At 42.0% G+C, this 21,964-nt stretch overlaps 1 protein-coding gene across 1 annotated transcript; it reads right to left on the reverse strand.

Moving 5' to 3' along the window:
• Window positions 1-3,328: 3,328 nt before the first annotated feature.
• BBS2 (Bardet-Biedl syndrome 2) lies at window positions 3,329-20,759 on the reverse strand. Its single transcript, XM_014307774.2, has 16 exons — window positions 20,536-20,759; window positions 20,034-20,159; window positions 19,696-19,758; window positions 17,156-17,233; window positions 14,892-14,996; window positions 13,954-14,040; window positions 12,066-12,201; window positions 10,058-10,197; window positions 9,160-9,304; window positions 8,397-8,568; window positions 7,234-7,363; window positions 6,502-6,633; window positions 5,842-5,979; window positions 5,270-5,382; window positions 4,414-4,562; window positions 3,329-3,755 (listed from the first exon to the last, which is right to left on the reverse strand). The coding sequence occupies exons 1-16, from the start codon at window positions 20,710-20,712 to the stop codon at window positions 3,649-3,651; spliced, it is 1,998 nt and encodes a 665-aa protein (XP_014163249.1). The 5' UTR covers window positions 20,713-20,759; the 3' UTR covers window positions 3,329-3,648.
• Between the last annotated feature and the right edge of the window lie 1,205 nt (window positions 20,760-21,964).

Consider the following 21,964-nt stretch of genomic DNA (forward strand, 5'->3'; position numbering starts at 1 on the left):
CAGGAATGAGGCAATTTACCTTTTACTGGCTTGGTGTCCACAGGTAGTAGGGAGGTCACCAAACAGCATGGCCTTGTGTCCTTTTTGTTTTGTCCTGGGATCTCCTGGGTTTTAACACGGCTTCTGTCACTGGAGATCAGCTCAGATGTTTTAGGCAGCAGCCAGCCAAGTCCTGTGGTAAACACTGCAAGAAAGGCAGTGAGTGTGGCCCTGGTGCAACACCTCCCTGCACATTTTCAATACTGTGCACCTGCCCCACATTGACTGCAAGCAGGACTGTGCCAGACCCACCTCTGAGGTGTCCAGCCCAGTGAGAGATGCAGCAGAGCTGTACCAATGCTTCAGGAGACAGCCAGAGTGCAGAACACACTGCTGGAGGCTCGGCCCTGGTCTGCACCTGCTTGCCTGAAACTTGAAACTTTTTTCTGTCACTCAGAGGCTGGTGTTCTTGGAGCTCAGGCAAGCCAGACAGTGCAGGCCCTGGGCTTGCAGTGAGCTGGGGAGTGTGCATGTTTCATTGCTCCTGTCTCTCCTGGGTGGGGAGACAGCAGCTTTGGATTAAAGTCTGCTCCTTCTCCCATTCCAGGCCTGTTGTTGGAGGCCACCACAGTGGTGTAAAACCACAGCTGGCAGTACAGGAGCAGTAAACTCAAAGCAAGGCTCACTGCTGACATGAGTACTCTGCACCCTTTCCTGAGCAGGTGAGATGTCCTGTGGCCATGTCTGCATGAAGATACAGGAGCAACAACCTTCAGCTTCGATCCCAATAAACAAAGTTTAAAAAAGGAAACCCTGCCATTGCTTCCAAAGAGAAAGGTATCTCAGCCCCCATAGAAGCCAGAGCAAGGGGCCAACACTGCTGTTACAGAGCGCTGTGCAGGATTCTCTAGGTCCAGTGTCAGTTCCATCCCAGATGATGAGTAGCTGCTCAGTTCTACCTACCCCCTCATGCTCTGTTGGGCAGGAAGGATGGCTGGGAGGTGGTTGCCCCAAGCTGCTGTTGCAAGATCTTGTTCATACTCTGACTCATTTCCCAAAGCCAGCATTTCTGTGTGCTGCCAAAACTCTCTTACTTGGTTTTAATCTTCCTTTGCCACTCACAAAGACAAGGGGATGAAGCCAGAAACAAATCCTGAAGTGAGGACAGAACCTTTTGCATCATGGTTTCTGAGGTATGTTTCTGCCTATTGGGACAGCAGTTCTACCTGGGAAGAAAGCAGTTCTTATAGAAACAAGTTCTTGTTCTGAGCTCTCCCCTAGAACAAGACAAGTAATGGAGGTTTCAAAGAAAAAATTATTTGGGTAGTTTGGAACAAAAGTGACAGACACCACAGCTATTCACAGCATAGTCTGCTAGGCAAAGTTGGGAGTAAATTAATTAACAAAACAAAGGTACTTCTTTGACTGAATTGTGAGCCTAACAATGTGCTTGGTAGAGCTTGAAACATCCTTCCAGGAGATTGGGAAGAAGTCAGGCTTTTTAGAGCTTGCTGCTTTTTAATAATAAGTATTACACTAGAGGGCATACCAGCGTCTGCTTGAGAAAGCCCATATCTACCTGATCACACAAGGAACCACCCTTCTTCCTCTGGTGACTCAGATGAAGTAATTTAAGAAGCCAAATTTGCAGTTGGCTTTCAAAGGTTTAAAAATGAACATGTCTCTGCTCTCCCACCCTTCTTGTTAGGTCCTAAAGCCACAGGCAGCCCCAGGCATGACTGGTGCTGCAGGTACAGAGGAAAGACTTCACTCACTAAAATTTCAAATGACATGAGCTACTGGAGGAAGAGGGGCCTTCATTTATACAGTGCCAGTAATGGGAGCTTTCTCTGTAGATGTTCTTGCTGGATACCAATCTGTATTTACAATTAGGTGCAGCTGCTTGCAAAGTACGTGCATTTTTCATTTGCCAAAGGTAAAAGTTGGTTTTACAGGAAAATAAATTACAAATATGTTTTCAGAAACTTAGATAGGGGAAATCAGCCTTACCAAAGGTCTGGACAGCGAGTGAAGGACTGACCTCACTGCCAGGAGCAGACCAGAGCTGGGGGTGTAGTCCTGAAAATCAGACTGATGGGAAAGCTGCTTTCTGATCAGAGCCGCCCTCTTGCTCTCTTATCATTAAATTGAGTACATAAATGTAAGCAAGCAAGCATTAGGATTTTGAACATAAAGAACAAGAGCTTGAAACAGTGGGAACAGGTACAGCAAGTGGCAGAAAGCCCAGCACTTATGCCAGGAGACTGTTCCATAATCAAGTCTCTGAGCTCACTTGCTTAGAACAGCATGGGTGGCTCACCACCCTTCTACCAAGCAGCTGGATTTGACTAACAACCAGTTTCTTGAAAGGATTCAAATGAGCTCAGGCTGCAGATTCTGACTGACACAGGTCTGTGCTTTCAGCAGCAGAGTTCTCCATATGGAAGGGGCCAAGGCAGTGGCGAGGGGCATTTTGGGAATAAAACATGTTGTGAGAATTACATTCCCCATTCAACTGGTTGCACCATGCTCACCAGTGGCTCTGTAACAAAGGGTGTTGCTGGTTTGAATTCAGTAGTGGCTCCTAAGAAAGACCAGTTAGAGGCCATGACTTTGAGATGGGCCAACTCCTCCCTGCCCACGTCACTAACACCACTGTATGGTGGCAAGGGTGATGTTGATGCAGGAGCACTGGGGCCCAACCTCCATCCTGTGCAGGTTATTTTTAGCTTCCAAAAGAAATTTGCTTTGGCAAAGGTTCTAAAATACCTTTAGATCTGAGATAGAGCCTTACTGTAATATTTTAATCCAATTCTAAGAGATTACACAACTAAACAGGTTTGAGCCAGGAGCCAAGTCATTTTCCAATACATTCTTTTGATCCCATTAAGTACTACCAGCTCTTCATGATTATGCATCAAGCTTGGGTGTGTAGTTTGTTTTTGTTGTTCCTGAAATGCACCCTTGCCCACCTCAGTATCTGCAGTTTTTCCAGCAGAAGCACAGAACCAGTAGCTAGAAGCAAAACCTTCTGCAATCCAGGTGTGGGGAGAGTGCTGGATATGAAACAGACCACTTCCTACCTGCACAGATCATGGAACTGGATATCTGTCAAAGATCTTCTGGCTTAAGAGCCAGCAAGATGTTATCTTTTGGTGGTTTTCATGCACTGCTCTGCAGTTTACCTAGAGAGCCACGCATCCCTGCGTGAAACCCTGGACTCTCCAGCACAGGAAGTTCAAGTGTAAATGAACCATGCAACAGAAATCAGAGAAGTTGTTTGGGTTGGGTTTTTTCAACACATAAATTTAGCGGTAAACATCTCCCCAGCTAAATCAGAACAAAATCAGTCAAGCCAGTCTATGTTTTAATGGAAAAGACCAATGCCTTAACTACAAAATATATTTAAATACATAAATAAATTACTGTAATAAAAAATAACTGTTTGAAGTTCTGTCTTACATAAATACCACATCTGCAATTAAACTCTGATGCTCTCTTTATGGAGTTTTGGTCTGTGTAATATTTCTCACCTGACAACTTAACTACAGCAATACCATTGTAATTACTTCACCCTAGAGTGGAGTAGGGGTCTGAATTAACTGCTTGTCACCCATTATCTGCTCAGTGCATGGAATCACTGCCTCTGCACAGCTGCTGCTCCTCTCGCTAAGAAGAAGCTGTTCCCACACGCATTATCCTGAACAGTGTGTTGAAGTTGCTGCTTCTTATTGCATCCCGACAAGCACTGATCACTTGTGTTTTAGGTTTGCCAACTGCAAGGAGGTACAAAAAAGGAAAGGAAAGGAAAAAAACCTCAGTTACAGAGTAAGAAACTGGTAAAAATACTTATTTGATCCAGGCTGAAAATTCTGGGGCTTCTTTCAAATGCTTTTTAAACACATGATGAATCACCACCTTTTTTCTAGTACATAAATAAAATCCTTTCTTTAAAGAAGAATCCCCTGTAGCTCTCTTTTATGAGAGTTTGTTGGAAGGGGAATGCTATAAACATACAAAAAAGTACCTCCCTCCCCAAAGACCTACAGGGCTAATAATGCACATAAAACAGTCCTGCTTAAGTTAGTAGTTGCTTTTTTTTTAAAGCAGAATTATAATCTAAGAACTGAAGTCATTCTAAAAACATTTTTAAAGTAGTATGTTCAACAAAACTATCCATTTCTGCCTCATTCAGAAATGTGGAAATTATTTCAAATTGTTCTTTACAGAATTGTGATCCCAGAATATATGGGACATTCACAGTTGATTGTCACACATAACTGGCTATGACTAAAGAATGAAAAATTACTTCTACTGAGTTTCAGGCCAAAAAGCCTGAAGTCACTTAACTAACCCTGGTGACCTCTGGGACATATGTTATGTGCCTCTCTGGGGGTCTGAGACTCCCCACTGCTTTCAAAAACACAGACTTACCACGTAACCGCCCGGCCCTTTGGATTGCCTGATTCACAGCTTTCAGATTATTCAACAGCTCTGTGTGATTGTTGCAACGAATTTTGTATTGGTTTATTAAATCTCTGTTCAGGTCATACAGCTCGCTGTAGCGTGTCTTCATGTTTTTCCTGGAGAACAATCAGTCCAGTTATTTGCATCTCTGAGGACAAGAAAGTCATTCCTGGTTTGTCAATATAAAGGTGTAGTAATACATGGTTGTGTTGGCTACCACAGTCACCTGCATGTCTGCCAGCTACAACAGACTTGTCTAGACATGTTGGTTATACTCATTATTTTACTAAAAAAGCCTGAACAGTCTATTTTTGCAGTTACTTTATCCAGCAAGGCAAAGTGGAAGCACCACTTTCCCCACTGAAAGTACCACTGCCCTGCAGTAGCTTGGGCCTCTTTACTGCTGCTCTTCAAAGTAAAGCTCAAAATTAGCAGAAAACAGCAAATCAGATGAAAACCTGACACCTAAAGTGTCTTTCTTGCTGTTCTCAAAATTTCACACACCACAGATAGCTTTTCCTGCTTTCTTCCCTTAATATATCTTTTCTAACATATCTCACCATTTTGAAGTAGATTCAAGCTGCTATACACTAAGCTCCTACCCTTGCCTTCTTGCCTTCCCCTGACTGGTTTCCTACCTAAAGAACATGACAAGGTTCAAGGAGAGCTCATGGTGAGACCATCAAAGGTACAATTCTACATCAAAAATTGTAACTAGGCAATCTTGTATCACACCAATGTTTTCCTGTGCCCTTTTCTTCCTGAAAAGCAAAGACTGGCCATTCTAAACCCCAAACACACAAACCAGGAAGCAACTGCTCACATGTCTCCCAGGAGCCGGGCATCTTCTGCCTGAACCAGCATGCTGCGGATGAGGTTGGAGTGCTCAGCCATGTCAGCAGTGAGCCTCTCGTTCACTGCATGATGTTCATCCACCTGTCCAGGGCAAACAACTCATGAGCAAGGGTCCTTGGCACCCTGGGCACACAGGGTTCAGGCTAAACCTCAGCCAAGTGCAATAGGAAATAAAATCCCAACCTAACCAACCAGCATCCCTGACACTGTCCTCTTTCCCCTCACTCCCCACTGCTGGAGCAGCACCTTGGCCCCCAGAAAGGGTGAGTAGACTGAGATACACATCTCACATGCTGACCCAAAACCAGAGCTCAGTCTCCCAGATAACATATTTACTTTATCCTAAACAACCAACTGATGGGTCCAAGGGCCTGCTCTACAGAATAAAAACAGACAGAAAGTTGAGTGTCCCAGAGAATACACAGCAAGCCATTGTGGGCTGATTTCCACAAAAAAAGATTAAATGGTTTAGAGATCCTCTCATAAAAAAACCCAGTGACTGCTTATCTGCCCACTCAGAAATGTCCAAAGCCTCCTCACCTTCACCAATACTTTCCGCAGCTCCTCAAAGTAGGCAGGAAAATCTGCTTCCACCTGCAAATCCTCAATGGCCAGGAAAGAGGCCATTGACTGAATAATGTCACCAGCTAGATCAATATCATCTGTGTTGATGGAAATCTGTCAGAAAGGAAAGAAAGCACTTTAGCACTCTTCGATGCCAGAACATCTGAAACTGCCCAGCAGTATTGCCTAACAAGAGTCACCCACAATCAAAGCAGGTCCTTTTATCAAGAGGGCATGGGCAAGCTCTACAGCTTTCAGTAGATAAGAACACACTGATTTCAAAGGGGCTTTTATTCAGGTTTGGGATAGAGAGGCATCTGTGCACACAGGACCAGTCACAGGCAGAAGCTACAGGCAGCCTTTGTGCTTCACATTATGGCTCCCTGAAACCATTCTGTGAGAAAATAATTTGTCTCCTTCCTACAGATCCTCAGGCTAAGCAGTTTACTTCAGTAACAGGCCCTGGAATTTTACCCACCGACAGTAAACAGACACAGAAGTTTCCAAAAGCATGAGTACTTTCTCTGCCGGTTTAGTCATCCCTCACTTTTACTGCCTCCTTCTGGCAGTATGGGTATTCTGGATTTACTGGAATATCACTGAAGGGCTGCTCCCCTTGTCCAGGGAGGTACTCACCTCTCCACCAGGCTTGATTTTGATGCAGAGCTGACCTGCATTACGAAGGGAAGTGAAGCAAACCTGGAAGGGAGCACTCTGGAACTCTGCATCCTCTGGCAGCAAGAAGCTCTGATTCAGCCACATAACGATCTTGCAAAAATAAAATTAAGAGCATCAGCCATCCCTTGTGTGCAAAGCCTGGGGAACCACAAAATGTCCCTGCAAATAATGTGCACCAGAATACTCTGTTCAGGGTACCACGGAAATTTCATTTACTAAATTTCATCCCATAATCCCATGTCATGAACTTCTTGGAATGAGGACAATTGAATCCTGCACCAAAGCTGAATATTCCTAAAATAATCAAATCCAACAATCAGAGACTGCTATGAAACTCAGCCACTACCTGAGCACTGTGCTGCCTTTTTCCTGTCATCCACTCATTTGCAAAATTCAACACTCACTACAGGTCTCCTGCTATCAGGAGGCACACAGCAAACGAGATAATATCTGAAACACCCTCTGATCTCAGGCCTTGAGTTCCTGCAGGAATTCCTGATGCCTGGAGTGCCTCAACTGAGTCATCTTTTAAAGACAGAAAAAAGCAGGGTTGACTTGAAATATACAGACTCCAAAGGCCAGTAGTGCAGTTCACTGCATAATTTCTCCTTTGCTATTGGGAATCTCAAGCCAATTGCAAACCCTCCATCTATGCAAGACTTGAAACCAGGAAGAAGAGCGCAAACTCACCCTTTGTGGCCTCTCATTCATGGTACAGTTAACAAAGCTCAGGGGCTCTGTGGCCAAGTCTGGGCTGCTCAGGGCATACATGGAAAAGCGGGGAAGCTGTCTTGTCAACTCAAACACGTGGAACTGTGTGCTGGAAGCAACCCAACAGAAAAACAGAGAATTAATAATATAGCAGGGATTCACCTATTGCAATGGTTCCTGGGTTTTCTTTAGCTGAGGACTAACATCCACAGTTTTCAGTTACATAATGAGCTGCTTACTGCTTGCCCAGAAGAAACACTGAAACTTGGAAATTCCAGGCTTATCACGGGGTTGTATGATTCCTCTCCATTGCTGTCATTTTTAATAATTCTTCCACTGAAGTGTACTCTCTAGCCTAATACATTTACAATTTTACTATATGATTGGGTATTTTCTTTACAAGGCCAGTGAAGTCCTATTAAAAGCAATAATAAAGGCAAATAGAGAAAACAGAAAGGGAATTCAGTCCTATACAGTTTTTCTGCAGTGGGTGGCTAGCTCTCAAAACCTGCCTCCCTATTCAGGGAAAGAATGCAGCCTCCTCAGGCACCAACAGCTCTGGCAGATGTGAGCAGGAAGAAAGCTGTTTTCAAAGGTATACGAAGAGATGTTTCATTTTCTATGGAGAGATTTCTATGGGAGACTGGAAAAATGTTGTCTTGAAATCAAGCATGTGTTACTTTCTATTTGCCCTGAACCCATTTGGCTTCAGGGTTACTTTATAGCCTGAGAAACAAAGCTGTGTCTCCAGGCTTGCTCAAGTACTTCATCCAGAGCAGCCACGATCCAGGGGCCAAGCCCCTTAGGGATGACAGGGTAAGAGTCTCTGCATCTGTTGATTCCCTCCACTCACCCACAGTAAGACATCTCCTGGAAAAATGTGCATTCCTTCTCTAAAAGCAGAACCAGAACAGAACAGATCACAGTGATTCCAGAGCATTTAGACTTTGTCTGGAAAAGAACTCAGTGCCACATGTGCATCAATGTTTTTAAGAAAGCATCCCAGCTCTCCTTTCATTAAGACAGAGGAGGGCACCCAGGAATTAACGGTGCACTTCCCGTGGGACAAGCATGAAACCACATTATTGCTGTTTCCTGGTCCCACAGTTTGGAGAGCAGCAGAGACCACACCATCAACTCACCTGTTTCGGTACCCCACAAAGGCTTTGATGTGCAAATCCACAGGGACATCTCTGGGTGGAGTAAGGGGAACACGAACACAGCCTGAGAGGTTCTGGACACTGGGGTGGACCACGTGGCTCTCTCCTTCAAATATGCCCTCAGCAAAGATCAGCACAGCACGGATGATTGTGTCTTAGCAACAGGAAGAAAAAGCAGTTCCCAAATTAAAAGCTGTCCTCTGGCAACAAACCACCACTGTTTTCAGAATTAAGCATGTTCAGCTCCTTACATCACCCCTCTGAATTGTTAAAATATCCCAGGTGACCAGGACTATCAGGACTTGACGGCATCCTCAGCATGCCTGGTGCAAGGTGAATTTGCTGTCTTGGGGTAATTCCAGTTTTGCATGTAAAGCCAGCTGAGATCCAGCTGCATTCATGCAACACCCTCACTAATGCAGCTGTGGGTTGGTGTTTACAATCAGCACAGTAAGTGCTGCAGGGATCACCCTGCAGTTTTCATCCAAGGCTGGTTTCATCCAAGTTAAATGTTAATTGCCTCAGAAAATAACACATAATAAGAAACAAATTCCATCAAACTCCTCTCCCCTAAGACTCATCCAAGGAACAAAGCTTGATTCAAAACTCTGTGAAAGGAAAGAAACCACAAAAGGGACGTTACAGACAATAAAGAGGAGACATTCAAATCACCAGCTAAATATAACTAAAAATTTGCATTAATTTACATGAAGTTGAATATCAATGGTTGCAGGTTACCACTCACCGTTTGTGGTGGAAATACAGAGCTCCACATGGGCAGACTGGCTGTCAGAGCCCAGATTAACTGAGAGGGTTGTCTGGAGTTGAGTGTTTGCTGGAATCAGGCCTCTCTGCCCATCAGCTTCCTTCAACTGAGTGGTCAATTCAGCCTGTTACAAAACACATACCACCCATCAGTATCAGAATTTCAAGACTTTCATTCAAAAAACCTAGAAAACATACACACAAGTCAGTTCTCTTTTCTTTTAGAGGAAGGTTGTATTACAGCAATTCCCAGGCACTTCCAACTAGCTATGAGTGGTGGCTGGATTAAGCATGGAGCTGTGGACACTTGAGCTACAGTATGTTTGAGTGCTTCACTAGGGATGGACCTCAGCTCTGTATGCAAACCTTTACTCAAAAAACACTGCACACATGTCAATTTTAAACACAATCTTCCAAGCTCCTCCCACGGTGGTAATTTTCTGTTCAAAGATGAGTTTGGTCTTTCTTCAGACTATTTTTTGCAATGCTCACTATCAAGTCACAAGTGTGATTCCTACATGCTATCAGTGCTCCCTGATCCTCTCACACAATCCTCTCTGACTCCCAAGACGGTTTATGCACTGACAACTACAACTTTCAGTCATAAGCCAAAGCACAAGGCTGAAGGGAATCCAGTTCTAAGCACAACTGCTCTGGCAAGAGGAAGAAGCAAAGAAAGCATTATTAAAATACAAAAGGCAAGTCCTGAACTTGCACAGGGAGCAAGCCAAATGCAGAGGCAGGAGCCCCCAGCAGACAATCTCACTGCATCCTGACAAGCTACAGCTCTGACTTGTCTGGACTGCCCCACCACCGCTTGCCAGATTACTCTGGATTTATCCCAACACCGAGGTGTGGTTGGCCCTACACAGCAGTACCTTTGCATTTTCCTCATAATTTTTCAATTCCAGCAGAAGATTTTGCTTCTTTTGACTAAGTTCTCGGATAAGATCCTGCTCAGCACTTGTATCCATTAGGTTCCCTTTCATTTCCTCCCCTCCTGGCAGATAGCCTCGGACTGTACAAAAACAAAACATAGCCCATTTCAGCAAAGACTTAACAGCCTGCCCAGAACTTCAGTTTCTGTTACATGACTCCCTTGTACCACCTCTGCAGTTCTGGTCTTCAGCTAGTACTATTCAGCTGAAAACCTGAGCATTGATTTAGACCCACAGTCTATCATTTTCTTGGTGACTGAGGCAAGAGAACCGCATATTTAAAAAAAAAAAAGGTGATTTTCTAACCCATCTTTAAGCTGTACTCACCTGACCAGACAAGTGCAGCACTCAGTCCTTTTGCAAGAGGATTCCCACTGCAATCATTCTTTAAGGTGCTTAGGCAAGTTTACAATTATGCAAAATTAATAAAATGTGTACCTGGATTTCTAGAGCTGGTCAGAGGAGTTGTTGCTGTCTGGAAGTGGCTGTAAGTCACTGTTAATCAGCCAGTAAACAAGAATTTACCCACATAAGCTTTTGCCCAAATCAAGGGATACTTCACTTCAAGGGGTAAGAATTGTTTCCCAGTAGCCCAGTGGAGCACATTGTTATGGAAATACCTCTAACTGTCAGTGGAGACAGAGGACCTGAACAGGTGATGAGACAACTTTCATTTTGCTCTAAGGCTGTGCACCCTGACTGCAGCTCTGACAATGAAAGCCAGGGACAAAAATCTTCTACCTGGGAAGAATATGCTGCCTGACTGCAAAAGACTGCTGCCCTCTAAAAAGTTGCATGGAACTTGAAATCATTCAGCTTGCACACTGCCCTCCAATGAAAGGACACACTTTATTATTTCTGAGTGAATCATTCACTTAAAATGAGAGCAAGACAAAAACCACTGCAACACAGGAGAACACCTCATGTGAAAGGATGCTGGTCCCAAACAGAACTCTAATAACACTCTCTATATAACCCCAGCCACACTAATTACTAAGGCCTGAAGGATCCCCATCGTGCAAGGCTTGTCTACAGTGGACACATCAGAAAAGGATGATCATGTTCATGATACCAACCTACACAACTCTGTAGGACAAGGTTCTCCAGAACTGCTTACAATGCTCCCCTTCCATAAGCTTGGGAAAAAGGTTTATAGGCTGAAGCCCAAATGCAGCAAATCCCCACAGCCTGTGATTAAGACAGTCAGCAAAACACATTGCTATTTAACAAGGACAGGCTTTTGTTTCAAATGGGTTGTGCCAGACCTGCTTGTCTCAGGCCACTGACGCCAAGGAGTCGGATAATCACACCAGTGTCTTTCCTGGAGCCATCCCTGTAAATTCATACTGAGCTTACTTAAATCATCTGTGATCATATTTATTTCCACTCACAATAACAAGGTCTGACTTCTTAAATGCATGGTGGGATAAATCCACCACTTCTCCAGTCTCAGGATAGCATTTTCCAGGAAACAAAGCACTGTTAACATCTAAAATTTCTAATATAAAAACTCTTCATCTGCAGAAGAAAACCAAAACACACACACCCTTAGTTCTTTAAACACCTTTACCTACTGCAAAGCAGCCAAAGAATTAAAACACAGAAAAAAGATTTCCTATACATACATCTATTATAATGTAGCCTGAAGAACCAGAGTCTGTACTGAATATCATTATCTTTGCATTAGGATGGGGTTTCTTCCATTAGACAAATGAATTTTGATGGTTTCTTGGATCATAATGAAACACATGCTGATTCTCACAGAAAAGGCAATATTCACAATCCTGTTTGCAGATAGCATAACTCAAAATTCCCTTAACTGCACATAAAGCAAAGGGAATTTGGCACACAAAACGTTGGAACCAAAATGATGTTTAGCTAATCTGAGATGATGTGATGTGCCTGATATTGCTGTGTGTTACATTACTATCATTAACAATGCTTTTACCTTCACCATCAATTGAGCAGCAGATTAGCTGGGTGCTCCCATCCATTCTGTAATCCCCCTCCACCAGTCCTGCAATCGAGGAAGCAAAGTTGTCCTTAAAGATGACCTCCCCAGTCCGGTCACTGCGTGCATCAACCTGGAAAAACAAAAAGTTCCAAGCCTCAGCATGAAAAGCCAACTCCAAAACTCGTGTCATGAGCTGTTAACTAAAACCCAGCTCTGCTCACAGAATTGCAGGGGAAGTTTCAGCTCTGCTCATCCAAACACCACACATGAAAAAAGTACTATCAAGAAATGACCTCTAGGCAGACTCTAGAAGGAGCTAGAAGGAACTTCTCTTCAGAAATGCTTCCCTAAGTTACAAAACTAAAAAAGGAAGGAAATAAAAGGAACTGAAAATCTGCACTGGAAAGGTTATGCACATATGATGCAGCAATGACAGGACTAAACCAGAAATAACTTTAATGCAGTATTTACAACCTCTCAGCTGCAGCCCTTGTGTGGTGAATTATTTTTATACACAAATACCACAACCTTCAATTATCTTTCATTTGATAAGAAGGGTGAGGTGGGCTCAGTTCCATGCACTGTGTAATTTCCAAAGCACAGGTCACAGCATTACTCTTTCTAGGAGTTATGGACTGGTTTAGACCAACAAATTGGGTAGAGACTACCAGTGGAAAAAAACATGAGCAAAGCAAGGAGAGGTTCTTTGTCACTGTGGAGCTCAGTAAAGAAAGATGCAGGGCATGCATTCATGGAGCAAAGAAGAAAGGTCACAGTTTATTAATGCATCTCTTTATATAGAGTTTTTAAAGAACATCCCCTGTCTAGCCCCAACTGGACAGTAACAAGCTGTTACCCTGTATTGACTGGTCACTCAATCTGCTGGTGTGTACGTGCAGAATGAGTTGTTTGTGATATACAATTTTCATTCTCCTGCCTAATGGTGTAAAAACAGTTTATACAGGTGGCTAGAGTTTTTCACAGTCCTAGAGTTCTTTCTCAGGGAAAGCAGGTTGTTTTCTACAGTCCTAGAATTCTTTCTCAAGGAAAACAAGTTGTTTTTCACTGCTGCAGGACTCTGCTCTCATGAAGAGCTGTCAGCTTTCTCATGGATTCTGTCAGCTGGAGTCAGGATTCAGTTTGTAAGGCCTCTGGCCTGCTGTTTCACCACCACAGCTCCCTCTCTGACAATGTTACACATCTAATCCAATGTAAGTTACAACACATCAGGGCTCTGGACTGCCAGCTTGATATGAAGTTATTAAAGTGCCGCAGGCTAATGACAGTAATAAGAGGTGTGAAGAAAAAAGCACAACTTTACAGAAAAACCTGGCAAGCTGCATCCAGGAGAGATGTGGAAGTTAAAACAGTCATTTCTGGAAAAGGGGAATACCAAGGAACAGGCTTAAAAGACTAAAACTGAGCTGTATAGAATGCCCCTACATAAAATGAAATAATGCTTGATTAATCCTGCCACAGTCAAGACTGACGCTGCTCTCCTGTTACATAACTGCTTTGTCTTCCCTGTGGTTTGGGAACATTCAGAACACACTGCAGAGGATTATTCACGTGTCCCCAAGACACACCTGAATAGAGACACTCAAGAACTCCAGGATGTGGCATATGATCTCTGCTGCCATGGAAACAACTTGCCACACCTTAGCAATTGACTCTGAGCTAAGCAGGGGAAGCAGCTTTTCTCTGATCTTGCATTTGGCACAAGACTCAGAAGCCAAACTACGTTTATTGCAATAGATCTGCAGTGCTCAGGTTTCTAAGTCTTTTTTATTTTTTAGTTGTTGTTCATCAGATAACTCAACAGCCTTGTTCAAACACAGCCCCCATATCTACAGCTCCTCATTTTCCCCCTGTATAAACTCACCTTCCCATTAGACCAGCCAGTGATCAACTCACACACTCCATCAGAGTTCAGGTCAAATGCATGTATGCTCATTGCTTGGTTTTTTGACTGAGGGCAGAAAAGAAAGAACAAATTAACCTTGGGTATGTTCTCTAAACTCCACAGGCTTGCCACTTGCAAAACACTGGACTGTGAGACTACAGAGAGTACAGAAAGGAGTACAACTATGCCTCTTAACAGAACATCACTAAGGTCACAGATACATGTGACATCTTGGCCCTTGCACTACTAATCTAGTACACTGCTTTTAAAGGACCTGATAGTTCCTTTAAATACATTTTCATCCAAGCAGATGATTATAACTCACAAAGACAAAGTGTAAAAAACCAAATCCTCTAGGAAAAAAAGTATCAGGGCCTCAACACGGTCATAAAATTAGACTACTGAGGACAACAATGAGCCTCCTCCTGCCACCTCTCAAGGAATCTTCTTATTACTATTAAATATACTATTCTGTGTTATATTAAGGATATCAAAATGAGCATCAGGAAAGGATCTTGTCAAATTGATTTGCTGGAGCAGGAAGTTGCTATTGATGAGAAAAATTAATCTTGAACATAGACAATGCAAGATTTCAGCTTCTGAAAAAGTTTATTGATTCAGTCAGAGGATTTTCTAACACAAACTCAAATGTCTCTTGCTAAGCTGAAGAATCCTTATTTGTATGGTTGTATCCCTGTCTTTAAACCACCACCAACAGCCCAAAAATACTGCAGGAACTGACCTGGTATTTTATACGAACCTATAAAAACCGGTAGATGTTGTAAGAACAAAATTACATTAAGTTCTCTGCTCAGCAAAGTTCACCTAAAGATAACATCAGAATGACCTGGAATTAGATACCAAGTCTCCAGGCAGCCTTCAAGCTTCCAGTGATGATACTCCAACCATGGACTAACCTTAATCCTCCAGTAGCGCGCTGCCTTGTTGTAAACTCCGACAGTGCCGTTGGCAAGAGCGTAGCCAAAGCGACTGCCATACATGGGGCTAAGGGCAGTGATGGTCTGCAGGGGAAAGGAGGGAGAGAGAGGACACAGGAGTGAGAACTTGTGCAACTTCAACTAACAGGGAACAGGCTATACATCTGTGATATGAGTCCTACATTTCTTAAATGGTAAGTAAGTCTATTGTAGGAAGCACTGAGTACTGAAGTAACTACTTTTAGGAATCAGTCTGAAATCACTGAAGGCCTTGTAGGATTTCCTCACACAAGCTGTATTTCCAGTGTTAGGACACACTTCAGCAAGGATTGCAGAACTGCCCTCAAACTGTGTACTTTGACCAACTATTTCCTACCACAGACAGCAAAACAACAGCTCATAGGATTCTTGTGGTCATCAGTGCTAACACACTAGCATTGAGAAACTACACACAATATTCCTTAAGCTTAAGGAGCTGATGATGCCAAAGGTTCAACTTGCCTGGGTTAGGAAAGCCCCGGAGATATTACTGGTAGAAAATCTTTGCCCAGTACTAGTAAGATAAAAATTAAAAACTGCCACAGTTGGACTTCTTTGGAACACAACTGAACACCAGGCTAGGCGTCCTACCTGAATAAGCTCTGGAGAAAGACCTGAGAGTCATAACTTGGTCTGTTTCTCACTCCTTTTAAAACCCATTTCTCATTGAGCTAAGGTTCTCAGGGCTTGGAAATGCAGGTTTTTCCACACACTGAGACTAAAGATTTTAATTTCAGGAAGAACAATTGCAATCATCTGTCTGGTCTTCTGTACAACATAGCACAGGAGACTTCCTTCAGTTAAATTCTTCCCCAACATTTTATCTAAACTCATCTGACTGTGCCCCTTGGATATTTTACCACAAAATTTTGTTTCCAAACCCTTTATCCTTTCCTCTCACAATCTTCTGCTGAGTCTTTCCTAAGCATCAAACTAAATTACAAGCACCCAGTAAGGACAGAAGACCACAGCAACAGCCAGAAACTCAAAGGTAATAATAAACCCAAACTTATTGTCCATTTATAAGAATCACAACAGTCTACAGCTTCAGCTTCACCAGAGTAAGTGATTAAACACAGAAAATGAAAACTACTCAAGACTTCCAAAGCAAACATAATGTACAAAGACACTGTTCCCTGAATTTACCTTCCTAAAAATAAAGGTTTAGGTTCAACTGTGTTCTTTTATGTTAGAACAGTAGAATCGTAATAGGCCTCCTATGACTGCACGTGTGAACTTAATTCTACTGAAGATCTGGAAATAAATCACACTTGAGAGTGACAGACCTTTAGCATCCCTTTAACTAGAAATATCTAATGACCAGACTAGCCACTGCAGAGAGAGCAAGACATATTACAGACCCAGTTCTAATTGTAGGGATAGCAACAATCTCCTTTTCTGGAACAGTGCCTGGCTTTGTCTTTTATAGCTCTTCGTAAGTGGTTTATTAGCTAAGCCCTTTAGTCCCACCCTGGACAGCAGGGAGGCCACAGATCTTAAAGGACAACGGTCTGTGACCTCACTCTACCTTGGGTCCAGAAGGGCTGTGAGAGGACTGAGAACACTTCTAAATGCAGTGATAAGGATATTTTACTCCCTTCCTAGAAACCAAAATCACCGGGCATCTTCTCTCAGTTAAGTTAAACAGCAACTCCTACAGCTACTCCTATCCCTCTGTAAACATATCTGCCCCCATACCTTACTTTAGTCACCACAGCTCTTTTTATATAGCCAGTGTGTAACTCCAATTGCAACATAATCTTCCAGTTTTGCCTGGGCATCCTCCTTCTACCCTGCCATGCACTGTCTGGATGTACACACAGGGACAAGTTACACCATCAAGATTGCATCAAAAATATTTGAGGAAAACTGCAGAAGACATCCTTTTACTCAGAAGACACTAAGAGCTTCAATCACAATCCAGCAACCTTAATCACCCTTGCACAGGCTCCTGACTGTCAGCCAAGAATAGCCACTTTTCTCAGTGGGGTGACAGATTTATAAATAAACAAGGCAAAAGCCCCCTGCATAATGAAAGACATTATTAAACTCGAACTTTCACAGTTCTACCAGAGTAGATACTGTGCCAAATAGTTAAGTAATTACTAAACTACACAATAAATCTGAACCAGAGAAGCTTTAGAGTACACAACATTTTCAGCTCTGTCAGCAACTATAATAAACATTAGCCAGAAATAATTTACCTCTGTCTCTGACATTTCTGCCACAATCTCATCCTCCTTAAATACGCGGATGTCAAAATCTTCAGAGCCAACAAGAAGCTGAAAAAAAAAGCCCCAGTGCTCCTTAAAAATAATTATTCAAGCTAAGGAAGCAAGCACCAGGATCCAGAGGACAAATTAATACTTCAAGTTCAGCAATGAAGAGGTTTTAACAGATCCATGACACGTTGCAAGTGTTGCACTGAAGATCCCTCATTTTAAAAAAAACAACCCCCAAGACAAACAAACAAACCAACCCCAATGAATCCATGTATCAACCATCTCTGCTTCTCCAGCCTAAGTGGTACCTGCCACTACTGCCAAGAAGTAAAATCAGCTTTGTCTTGATGTAAATGATTATACCAATAGGCATTGAATTGGGTCTTCTGCATCCTCACTCCTCAATATTTCCTACATTTTAGTTCTTTTCCTGTTTCCTAGTTCACCAGGTGGAAGGCATTAACTGGAAAGGAAGCCAGTGGAAAAGTTCATACTGAAGATCATGACAATTGTCAGGTTCTCTTTTGCAAATTGAGAAACCAAGCAACAGATCTGCTCAGTGCCTTGTCCACAAAGTCATCCATCAAATCAATGAAAAACAGAATTACAAATCAAAGTCTAAAACCTGGTAGTACTTTTCCCCACTGAAACCCATGAGTCTTTCATCTTTACTTGGCAAAAGAGATATAAATCCATAACAAAGTTGGATTTTTAAAAAGATTAAAGACTTTTTTTCTTCCCAAGTAAAGATGCTTCAGATTATGTCAACCTAAATCATACCAAGCTAAGTCTACTGCAGCTATTGAAATTATTTGTAACAATTAACATATTAAGGAAGCACAGATTTCTTGATGAAGTTGCAACCACCAGCAAAAGGCAACCAGATAAAAGCACACAATCCTGAAACAATCACTGGTGATGCTGTGTTTTCGAGAGGCGCCTGGATTTTTTTTGTTAGTTTGATTCACCCCGTCCACCTCAGTGACTTCCATTACACTGGACGGAAATTTGAAAGAGTAAGTCAAATTTCTGCTCCACAAGTCTTCTGCCAGATGGCAGAAAGTAACCTTCATCAATCCAAAAATCCTGAGGAAAGCAGTGACAAGTTAGTTCCGTTAGCCACTAAAAGTATATTCATGCAGTTTTTAAAATCAGTAAATTTTAAACATAAAAACTTGTTTTTACTGGGACAGAAAGAACAGAAATGAAGCTAACACAGTCATTTACCAGGTAAGACACAAAGTGATAATTTAGGAAGCTTCTTCTTGCACTTTCTCAGAACTTCAGTTTTAAAGCAGAGGCAGTTTCACAAAAGCCACAAATAAAAGTAAATAAATAAGAAAAACCCTTTAAAATCACCTAGATAATTAAGATCAAACAGAACCTTGAAAACATCTCAGTAAATGCAAGTTGGGGTAACTAGCTCAACAAGTTAGTCAGATATTGTATCCAGCTCTACTCAGCCCAAAGTAGCACCAACTGCCGAGAATGAACTTCCGTCAAGTAGAAAAATATAGCAAAACCCACTTAAAAGCACAAGTGCAAACCATTTGCAATTAGTGTCATAGATCAGTTTCCTGGTTTCTGAATCCCTAGACACTGTCTCCAGTTTCTATAAACACCTCTGAGCACATTAAAAAAATACAAAGAGGAGCTGTGCAGAAATTGATTTGAAAACCTGAAACTGTTTCACTTCCTAAAGATCCCAATCAAGCAGGGCCTGTATCAGTTTAGTGCTTATAAAAAACACATGAAAACTGTCCAGGCCCTTTATCCATCACTATTACATAGTCCAACTGGATATTCCAAATGAGGACTTTTCAGGAACTAAACAAAAAGCTCAAGTAATTATGTTTAAAGTCTTAAGATAAATGACAAAAGTATTTTTAGCATAATGATTTAACTTCATATTGATTTGCATCTGACGTATACTAGAAAGCTATGACTCTTCTTAAAGAGTCATATTCAGAAGCACAGTTGCTCATTTGGGATGAAGAAACATTTCCAAAAGAGAACGCCATACAAATTCACAATTTCACCAATCTCTTTTAGCCTGCACGATCAGAATGGCAGCTGTTTCCTGCTGTTTGTCTCACATCATTATCAGCAAGGTGTGTGTTACAAGTTATTGTCATTTTAAATCAGCAAAGCTAAGAGTATTCCATTTCCCCATGTCCCTGTAAGGAAACAGAAGGGCTGGACATGAAGACAAATTCCTCAATTTTACCAAGTGTAAGTGAAGCTTTTCAAAAGAATAGCTTTCTAAAAGTTCACTTTTATGTGTAAGCTTGCAAGTTGTTTCTCTGAAATTTAAAAAAGTTCATAAGCATATTCACACTGAAATAGATGCCTTGCCAAGTGATGATCACAGGCATTGCATGGTATTGCTCCTGGCATAAAGAAAAATTAGAGACTTTAACTGGTGATGTGAGTCAGTTGTATTAAATAATCTAAGTTTTTTTATTATCATTTCACTACAAGACCACAAGAACAGCTGAATTTGTGTGTAAATGGTTACAAACCTCAGTTTTTCCATCATCATCAAAGTCACACAGTGCTAATGAACGAACGTTGTCCCCAGTAACCTGCAAAGAGAAGGACAGCACTCAGTGATGGCCATAGCTGTCAGAAACTGAATTATTTTTATTATCTCAACTGCAACAGAACAATTGACACAATCAGCGTTCAAATAACATCTTAGTGCACTGAATACATGGCCAAAATAGAGTTTAAGGCCTGAGATAATTTAAGAACAATCAACAACTAAATTAATAGTTATCATATTAAAAGAAAATCAAGATGATTTAGTGCCATTGAAAGAATCTTCTAATAACATCAAAACTACTATGCATGGCCTTACCGTCCAAAAACGGTCATTTCCTTCATAATCAAAGCCCTGCAGGGCACAGTTTCCACCAATAATAGCAAGTGGAGGTGTAATATCTCCCAGCTTCCCAAGAACTATTGCATTGGCTCCATCTGAAACCTGCAGAGAAGCGTTAAAGGAAAAAGAAACAGCAGGCAAGAATACATCAGACCACACAAGTGAAGAAGAGAGCGTCCAACATTATCACTGTCAGTTTAGCTGAGCTCTGAATGCCTATTTTTTTTTAAGTTGGTCTTGCTAGGTGATGGGACATATGAATGCAATGTATATCTGTATGTGTAAATTTTCATATATTAACTTTTTAAATACTGCAGATATTCTAGAGACAAAACATTCTGAATATAGCAGTAGGAATAATGCATAGCACAGACACATAATTAGTTGACAAAGTAATGTAAAAACTGTAATCTTTACAATTCAAAGAAACAGAAAATTATGGAGATACTAAAAGAAGCAGACATTTAAATCAACTTGCCTCTCTGTAAAACAAATCTGAGTTGTTGTACACATCGTAAGCCAATAAATTAGTCTGTGTTCCAACCAGAAGACAATCATAGCCCAGCTGAGGGTTCAGCACTCCTGAAGTCAGACAAGTGATCCCTTGATTAATGTTCAGAAGAGAAATGTCTGAATCTTGGTTACTTTGCACCATTCGGTTTGTGTTTATTCTCTGTCCTCGGGCATGAGGATTGTGAATAAAAACCTGTAGAAACAAAGATATAAATATTAATACAACAACATATCTGTTTGTATACAAACAGTAAAGACTATTGTTTGGATAACAACTGTGATGAGGAAGAAGGCATTCACTCAACCTAAATGAGGACTGGAGGTTTTACTAACAATATTATTTCTCACAGTTATTCTTTAAATTATACTAGAAAAAGGGAAATGGCAGGAAAAACAGTGCTATGGCCAGTGGAGGTGCAACATCATTGTTTTGTTTGTTTCTGAAAATGACAACTGACAAGTCTTTGAAGTAAGGCAAAAATAAGAAACCAAAGGGAGCATCAACAAACTAAACAAATTACCTCCAGATGGTAGTAGTATTTGCAAAACATCCCAAACATTTAAGACAATTTACCTGGTACATATCTGTAACCTCCATCTGTAGGTGAGCAAGGTTAATTTTAAAAGGATGAATGATAAATATGGTTTTACTTTCACTGACCAATTCTCAGTCACTGTAATTGCCTGGAGCCAAGTCAGAGGCTCAACAGTTTGCTTTCTGGCTGTGCAGTCTGTCCCTCAGACAAGCCCTTGTTCTGTGCTGTTCCTAAAGGTGCCAAAATCAAATTAATAATGCTGGGAAACATCACAGATGAACCCTCTTTGTATTTACAACCTAAGTGCCTCTGTGGGTTTACACTTCAACCTATGCTTTATTAGTCAGGTTGTACTTAATCCTGTTTTGTTTATGTTTCCAACTCGAATAGAGCACATAGGATGCTCTCTGTTCCCGTCAGGCTGTTTGTGCATCACCCACAGAAACCTCAGCCCCGTTATCAGCACAGAGCTCGGCTTGTAACAGTGCCAAGGGCTCACTGCTCTGAGAACTGCATGATAAAACCCATGGCTTCAAAAACTCCCGCTGTCTGCTATAAAATGTGAGTTTCCGTGGCAACTTTAAGGGTTTGTAAACTGGTTCAGGCTGGAAGAAGCCACAGAAGAAGCCCAGTCCAACCTCCTGCTCCAACAGGGTCCCCCCAGAGCGTGTTACTCCAGATTGTGTCTAGACAGCTTTTGAATTTCCCCAGGGCTGGAGACTCCTCAGCCTCTCTGGGCACCTCTGCTACTGCTCAATTTCGTCACCTGCTTTTTTGCAAGCTCCCTGCTGCAGCAGAGCGAGGCTTCGAGCATCGCGTCCCCGGGCCCCGCCGCGGGTCTGCGCAGGGCGAGGGGAA

Source organism: Geospiza fortis, unplaced genomic scaffold (assembly GCF_000277835.1).
Source record: "Geospiza fortis unplaced genomic scaffold, GeoFor_1.0 scaffold97, whole genome shotgun sequence".
Classification (NCBI taxonomy): domain Eukaryota; kingdom Metazoa; phylum Chordata; class Aves; order Passeriformes; family Thraupidae; genus Geospiza; species Geospiza fortis.

What these genes read in the sequence shown, in the direction of transcription:
- BBS2 (XM_014307774.2), bottom strand. Translation starts at nt 20,712, where the DNA reads ATGGTGCAAAGTAACCAAGATTCAGACATTTCTCTTCTGAACATTAAT. An exon ending in CAGATTTGTTTTACAGAGAG is followed by an intron (nt 20,160 to 20,535) that starts GCAAGTTGATTT and finishes GCTTCTCTGCAG; the next exon opens with GTTTCAGATGGAGCCAATGC. An exon ending in CGCGCTACTGGAGGATTAAG is followed by an intron (nt 14,041 to 14,891) that starts GTTAGTCCATGG and finishes TTCTGCCCTCAG; the next exon opens with TCAAAAAACCAAGCAATGAG.